Source organism: Dendropsophus ebraccatus, chromosome 4, assembly GCF_027789765.1.
Source record: "Dendropsophus ebraccatus isolate aDenEbr1 chromosome 4, aDenEbr1.pat, whole genome shotgun sequence".
Classification (NCBI taxonomy): Eukaryota; Metazoa; Chordata; class Amphibia; order Anura; family Hylidae; genus Dendropsophus; species Dendropsophus ebraccatus.
In genome coordinates this window covers 22,257,979-22,265,874 of record NC_091457.1, presented here as the reverse complement: position 1 = coordinate 22,265,874, position 7,896 = coordinate 22,257,979, and the positions used below count along the sequence as shown (strand labels likewise).

The 7,896-nt window shown below is 52.2% G+C and overlaps 1 protein-coding gene across 1 annotated transcript; it reads right to left on the bottom strand.

Moving 5' to 3' along the window:
• Positions 1–224: 224 nt before the first annotated feature.
• LOC138789504 (uncharacterized) lies at positions 225–1,802 on the bottom strand. Its single transcript, XM_069968181.1, has 5 exons — positions 1,717–1,802; positions 1,589–1,630; positions 1,248–1,308; positions 1,092–1,171; positions 225–684 (listed from the first exon to the last, which is right to left on the bottom strand). Exons 1-5 carry the CDS (start codon positions 1,793–1,795, stop codon positions 281–283), a joined length of 666 nt encoding a protein of 221 aa, XP_069824282.1. The 5' UTR covers positions 1,796–1,802; the 3' UTR covers positions 225–280.
• Positions 1,803–7,896: the final 6,094 nt, after the last annotated feature.

Genomic DNA, 7,896 nt, shown 5'->3' with positions numbered 1-7,896 from the left:
TTCTATATCCTTCTTATCTAGACCCTGTTACATTCCTCTGGTTGAGTGGTGAGATTGTCCTGAGAAAGAACGCCCCCTCCTGGTACCTGCCCCTACCTCCCTACGTGTTTCACCAGCTCTAGTGATGGTTTCCTAATACCTGCAGGAATCCCAGCAATCTAATCCATACAGTGTGATGGGGAAAAGAACGGCCATAAGTCATCAGAATTTTTATAGATGTTGTTTATTGTGGGTGACACATGGCTGATGAGGAGGCTGGGTCCATGGCCGGCATGGCCCCTTACCCACAGCATAGGCATGATCTCCTCCTCTTTTTGGGATTTTTCTCCTCGATTTTGATTTTTTTCCCCCGTCTCCTGTCCAGCCAGAGGCAGACCTGCCGGGTTTTCTCTGCTTGTTCTCTTCTTATCTGGCTTCTTGTTAATGGTTTTTGCCTGTAGTATCTGAAGAAGGATCGTAAGCTTCTAAACCTCCTCTTCCTCTTAATTTCTTGAGTTTTCTCGTGCAGGGTCATGGCCATCGGTGCAGGCTTCTTGGGCTTGGGTTTTAAATCCGCCATGTGTCTAATGATGGACGTCACATCTATGTGGATTGGCCAATGGCTGGTGGTCTCAGCCTCCTCAGTGGGGGCTTCATCTCCACCGTCCATGGCCGCCTCCGGGGTCACATCCACCTCTGGCACATCTGCAATGTAAAAGGGAAGACATCAGAATCATAGCTTTCTTTCAAATCAACTGTTTTTTAAAAGTTATATAGATTTGTTATTTACTTTTATTTAAAAATCTGTACTTATCAGCTGCTGTATGCCCTGCAGGAAGTGGTGCATTCTTTCCAGTCTGACACAGTGCAAATCCCTATAGAAAACCTCTCCTGCTCTGGACAGAGGTGGCAGCAGAGAGCACTGTGTCAGACTAGAAAGGATACACCACTTCTTTCAGGACATGCAGCAGATGATAAGTTCTGGAAGACTTGAGATTTTTTAAACAGAAGAAAAATACAAATCTATATAACTTTGTGACATCAATTGATTTGAAAGAAGAGAAAAATGCCAGAGTTCCCCTTTAAGACATGTATGTTATAGTAAGTATTACCTGGTGTATCGACCAGGACTTCTCTCAGTTCCTCCTCTTCTGCCATTGGGCGACGCCGGCGTCTGATCCAATATATAGCGCTGTGAGAGAAAGCAAAGTCCTTAGATAAACGTCTATAGATGAGACAATTCATTTACCTGTTCAGCAGAAACTTACCAGAAGATGATTGTGGCAATAGCCAGGACCGCCGCGACGCCAAGAGCGATAATAACTCCGCCTGGTGATAACACAGACAGGTATAATTATTATTAGTAGTAGTATATATATATATATATATATATATATATATATGTGTGTGATTTATCAAACATGGTGTAAAGTGATACTGGCTCAGTTGCCCCTAGCAACCAATCAGATTCGATCTTACATGCCTCACAGACTCTTTGGAAAATGAAAGGTGGAATCTGATTGGTTGCTAGGGGCAACTGAGCCAGTTTCTCTGTACACCATGTTTGATAAATCTCCCCCATATATTCTATCTCATTGTGACTACTCACTATTATGGCCGCCGTCCTGGGGGGTCGCTCTCCCTGAGGTCACTGTCCAGGAAGGAAAATACAGACATTAAATACAGAAGTGTAATTTCCGTGTAGAGAAGTAACTTCCCCCAGTATGCCGCCATTACCTGATGTCTCAGTCATCTCTGATGCAAAGCTTGGAGCTAATAGCACTAATGGTGCGAGCAGCACACGCTGAGCCTCCATCCTCTACTGCTGCAGATTCAGGAGTGAGGCCGGTGCAGCCTGGACACACAGAGCACTGCACACAGCATTGTGATGTCATAGGAAACTGCTGCACATTCCATTGTGATGTCATAGGACAACGCACATTCCATTGTGATGTCATAGGACACCGCACATTCCATTGTGATGTCATAGAGCACTGCACATTCCATTGTGATGTCATCACTCATCAGGGCTGGACTGAACAACAAACTTGGGTTGTACAAGTAGTTTCTGTAGGACGTGATGAATATCTCTGTAGTGAGTTATATGCAGCTGGGAGGATTGAATGACTGCATTTCTTATGTCTGGATGTTATGTTGATATATTATATTCTGATGTAAAATAGTGGGGTTCCCTCCTCTGGGGGGGGGGGGGGGGTCACCATTCTGGAAACACTGGGTGATAGCTATAGAGAGGGAAGAAAAGCAGGACAGAGCCAAATAGTCCTGCACAGCCCTGGTCACAGGACCCCCCCATTCATCCCAAATTGTGGAACCCCCAACTATGACACTGACATATACTAATCTGTACCACTAGGCGCAGTGTGTGTGTGACTATAACTTCAATGCTTTTTTTCTTGTTACCTCCTAATACTACTGTAGCCCCTTAATCTGACAGGTGGCAGGGACGGGGAGAACATAACAACCAAGCAAGCTTCCCTCTCCCCGCACTGAAAAGGAACTCCCCCCGGCCCCCTTTTTACCCCAAGTTCACATGGGGGTAGAGGGGGTTAATGCCCGTCCTGCTTGATGGACAGCTTGATCATCTAATCAGTCACTGTATTGGGTCCAGGGGGAGGGGCTTGCTGCAACCTACTGGGACTGTCTTAACTATGAAGGTAGCAGCAACAGGTAAGCCACAAGCCAGCTCACCACATCACATTCACACACACGCACACAGAGCAGACAGACAGCTAGGACCCCCCCCCCCCCCATAGAGATCCCACTGCATCTGCCCCAGCAAGGAAGGGGTCAATTAACCCCCTTCCTTGCTGGTGAAGTGCCAGAACAGTCCAGCCCCCAGGGGTTAAGTCCCTGGGACCCAGACTGTAACTCCCATGCCCATGCTGGAGGTGACCCAGCTTTCCCAGCATCCTGTTTTTGCTTGTGGTTTTTTTTCCTCTTCAGATATACATTACATTATGTAGAGGATTACGTTGGATTTAAAGATGAGCGAATCGGGTTCGGGTTCGAGTCCATTCGAAACCGAACGATCGGCATTTGATTAGCTGGGGCTGCTGAACTTGGATAAAGCTCTAAGGTTGTCTGGAAAACATAGATATAGTCATTGGCTGTATCCATGTTTTCCACATAGCCTTAGGGCTTTATCCAACTTCAGCAGCCACCGCTAATCAAATGCCGAACGTTAGGGTTCGGATGGACTCGAGCATGCTCCAGGTTCGCTCATCTCCAGTCGGATTCATATGGACTACGTCGATGTCCAGCGGTCTTTAAAGGGGTTATCCAGCACTACAAAAACATGGCCACTTTTCCCCTCTCTTGTCTCCAGATCGGGTGGGTTTCACACTCAGTTCCATTGAAGTGAATGGAGCTTAATTGCAAACCACACCTAAACTGGAGACAAGAGAGGGGGAAAAGAGGCCATGTTTTTGTAGCACTGGATAACCCCTTTAACCCCTGGGGACTGCTACTACCTTCATAGTTGAGACAGTCCCAGTAACAGTGGCTCTAACAGAGCCTCCAATCTGATATGAACCCAGCCTTTGTGGTTCCTGATATTAGGTTTACTATTCAGGGAAAGATTAAGGGCAGCTAGCTATTATTCATTGTTCCATCATCCATTTGTCGTGGTTGTTTGTTTTTTTTGGGTCTATTTTTTACCATTCCTATTCTTTTTTTTATTGAAAGGTACATACTGTAGTTGATAAGAGACAAATTTTTGTAAAGTTCAACCTTTAACTCTCTTATGTTGGCTTGGTTGTTTATTAAATCCCCACTCATATTCTAAGGCTTCTTAATGGAGCCAAGCACTGACATGAAGTGTAGCTAGTGAAGCTAGAGAGCTCCAGGTAGAGGTTAAAAAATGAAACTTCTGTAGAAGCGTATAGCATTACCTGTCTAACCCAGTTTTAAAACTACCAAAAATCCATTTATTTTGTTCTATATTGTGTTTCTGTACTTCCTGGTTGAGCAGTTTCCAGAATGCAGTACTGGTTCCAGAATGCAATGCTTTCCCTCAGCTGTTCATCACAGTCCTCCACCCTGCCCATTCCCCACCCAAATCTGTTGCAGAACATCTAGGCTGTGTTCACACATTGCAGTTTCATTGTGTTACTGAATTATTTCCAGTACTTTATCATTTCATTGTGGTCCCACCCATTGTTACTACCTGTAACACCATACAGCACCTTGTATTCTCTACCTTTAACACCACCGAGCACGTTGTATTCTCTACCTGTAACACCACACTATATTCTCTACCTGTAACACCACGCTGTATTCTCTACCTGTAACACCACACAGCGCGCTGTATTCTCTGCCTGTAACACCACACAGCACACTGTATTCTCTCCCTGTAACACCATACAGCACACTGTATTCTCTACCTGTAACACCACCGAGCACGTTGTATTCTCTACCTGTAACACCACACAGCACACTGTATTCTCTACCTGTAACACCACACAGCACTGTATTCTCTACCTGTAACACCACACAGCTCACTGTATTCTCTTCCTGTAACACCACACATCACTGTATTCTCTACCTGTAACCAGGCCTGTATTTAGAGTTCATGCTGCCCTAGGCACTTTGCACGCAGAGGCGCCCCCCCTCACCCCCCCCCCCCCCGCCGCGCCGTTACTTTACATGCATGGTATATACCCTGGCACTTGGGTGCCGCTCTGCTTGATGCCCGCTGTTCTCATCAAACAGACGTGATGGAGGAAGGAAGGAGGCCGGGGGACTGGTTCTGTCCAGTGTTGGACTGGGGTACCTGGAGCCACCAATATACAACCAGTGAGACACGACATGCTGACCCCGCTCCTTTCCTGAATTCATCTGTATCTGTGACAAATCTCAGAACACCCTCCATTTTTACAGCTCTCAGGGTATGCTGGGAGTTGTAGTCTCTGAGAGGACAACCCTGTAATAAATCACTGTGTGCAGAGGCTCCTGGTGGCTGCAATCTGTGGGTGACAACCATCAGCCCTGAAGGTCCAGTAATACATCTGTCTACAGCGGCAGTTATCATAGGATTGTACTACTGTACTACAACTCCCAGCATATCCTGAGGGCTGCAGACTGTCAGTACATGCTGGGAGTTGTAGTGCCTGCAGCTGTTGTAGTTGGGTCCTATACACTGAATGCTTTGTGGCATATAAGAATAAAGAGATCTGTGGGGGCTCAGTGCAGGGAAGTGACCCCAGAACATCACTAATAGGGGATAGAACAAAAACATCTCCCCCTATCCCTATTAGTGATGTTCTGGGGTCACTTCCCTACACTGAGCCTCCACAGATCTATGTATTCTTATATGCCACAAAGCATCCAGTGTATGATGCACCTAGGACCCAACTACAACAGCTGCAGGCACTACAACTCCCAGCATATCCTGAGGGCTGCAGACTGTTCTGGGAGTTGTAGTGCCTGCAGCTGTTGTAGTTGGTTCCTGGAGGCGTTGTGGGAGATCAGAATACATAGATCTGTGGGGGCTCAGTGCAGGGAAGTGACCCCAGAACAGCACTAATAGGGATAGGGGGAGATGTTTTTGTTCTATCCCCTATTAGTGATGTTCTGGGGTCACTTCCACACACTGAGCCCCCACAGATCTCTGTATTCTTATACGCCACAAAGAATACAGTGTATAATGCACCTAGGACCCAACTACAACAGCTGTAGGCACCACAACTCCCAGCAAGTACTGACAGTCTGCAGCCCTCAGGATATGCTGGGAGTTGTAGTGCCTGCAGCTGTTGTAGGTGGGTCCTAGTTAAAAAGTTTGCACTAGTGTACTGTAGTGACCCTGGGGCTGTGTCAGTACACTACCGCAAACAATAAACTGACCCTTATAGACCCCAATGGTGCACAGGCTCTGCACACTATAGAAGTGATTACAGTGCAGTTACTAATGACTCACAGGTGACGTCTTCTCCGATTGCCGTCGCTAACTTTTTGCTTTCTTCTCCATCTGGCGCAGCATCATGAAGACTTCTCCGACCACAACTTGTCTGCAGGGGCAGCTGGGGGTGACTGGGGAAGGGAGGCAGCTGGGGGGGGGCTGGGAAAGGGAGGCAGCTGGGGGTGACTGGGAAAGGGAGGCAGCTGGGGCGACAGGGGGACTGGGGAAGGGGGGCAGCTGGGGGTGACAGGGCAAGGGAGGCAGCTGGGGGGGGACTGAGGAAGGGAGGCAACTGGGGGTAACTGGGGAAGGGAGGCAGCTGGGGGAAAGGGAGAGCAGCTGGGGGAAAGGAAGAGCAGCTGGGGGGCAGGGGACCAGCAGGGAGGGGCAGCTAGGGTGGCAGGGGAGAAGCTGGGGTTCAGGGGGGGCTGGGGCTCAGGGGGAGAGGCTGGGGGTCAGGGGGAGCGGTAGGGGGGCAGGGAAGAAGCTGGGATTCAGGGGGAGAGGCTGGGGGTCAGAGGGAGAAGCTGTGGGTCAGGGGGAGGGGCTGGGAGGCTGGGGAGCAGCTGAGAATGCAGGGGAGAGAGGCTGGGGGCAGGGGAGAGGCTGAGAATGCAGGGGGGAGAGGTTGGGGACCAGGGGAGAGAGGCTGGGGTCAGGGAAGAGGCTGAGAATGCAGGGGGGAGAGGCTGGGGACCAGGGGAGAGGCTGAGGGTTAGGGGGAGAGTCTGGGGGGGGGGCAGCGGAAAGGCTGGGGGGCAGGGGAGAGGCTGGGGGGGGGCAGGGGAGAGGCTGGGGGGCAGGGGAGAGGCTGAGGGTTAGGTGAATAGGCTAAGGGGTTAGGTGGAGAGGCTGGGGGGGCAGGGGAGAGGCTGGGGGGCAGGGGAGAGGCTGAGGGTTAGGGAGAGAGGCTGGGGGGCAGTGGGAGAGGCTGAGGTTTGGGGGGAGAGGCTGATTGTTAGGTGGAGAGGCTGGGGGGAGCAGGGGAGAGGCTGGGGGGCAGGGGAGAGGCTGAGGGGCAGGTGAGAGGCTGGGGGGCAGGTGAGAGGCTGAGGGGCAGGTGAGAGGCTGAGGGGCAGGTGAGAGGCTGGGGGGCAGGTGAGAGGCTGGGGGGCAGGTGAGAGGCTGAGGGGCAGGTGAGAGGCTGGGGGGCAGGTGAGAGGCTGAGGGGCAGGTGAGAGGCTGGGGGGCAGGTGAGAGGCTGGGGGGCAGGTGAGAGGCTGAGGGGCAGGTGAGAGGCTGGGGGGGCAGGGGAGAGGCTGAGAATGCAGGGGGGAGAGGTTGGGGACCAGGGGAGAGGCTGAGGGTTAGGGGGAGAGTCTGGGGGGGCAGGGGAGAGGCTGGGGGGCAGGGGAGAGGCTGAGGGTTAGGTGGAGAGGCTAAGGGGTTAGGTGGAGAGGCTGGGGGGGGGGGGGCAGGGGAGAGGCTGGGGGGCAGGGGAGAGGCTGAGGGTTAGGGGGAGAGGCTAAGGGGTTAGGTGGAGAGGCTGGGGGGGGGCAGGGGAGAGGCTGGGGGGCAGGGGAGAGGCTGAGGGTTAGGGGGAGAGGCTGGGGGGCAGTGGGAGAGGCTGAGGGTTAGGGGGAGAGGCTGGGGGGCAGGGGAGAGGCTGAGGGTTAGGGGGAGAGGCTGGGGGGCAGTGGGAGAGGCTGAGGGTTAGGGGGAGAGGCTGGGGGGCAGTGGGAGAGGCTGAGGTTTGGGGGGAGAGGCTGATGGTTAGGTGGAGAGGCTGGGGGGCAGGGGAGAGGCTGGGGGGCAGGTGAGAGGCTGAGGGGCAGGTGAGAGGCTGGGGGGCAGGTGAGAGGCTGGGGGGCAGGTGAGAGGCTGAGGGGCAGGTGAGAGGCTGGGGGACAGGTGAGAGGCTGAGGGGCAGGTGAGAGGCTGGGGGGCAGGTGAGAGGCTGAGGGGCAGGTGAGAGGCTGGGGGGCAGGTGAGAGGCTTAGGGGCAGGTGAGAGGCTGGGGGGCAGGTGAGAGGCTGAGGGGCAGGTGAGAGGCTGAGGGG

Coding starts and splice junctions, on each gene's coding strand:
- LOC138789504 (XM_069968181.1), bottom strand. CDS start 1,795: ATGGAGGCTCAGCGTGTGCTGCTCGCACCATTAGTGCTATTAGCTCCA. Junction 1,631..1,716: donor AGAGATGACTGAGACATCAG/GTAATGGCGGCA, acceptor CTTCCTGGACAG/TGACCTCAGGGAGAGCGACC. Junction 1,172..1,247: donor ATTGCCACAATCATCTTCTG/GTAAGTTTCTGC, acceptor TTTCTCTCACAG/CGCTATATATTGGATCAGAC.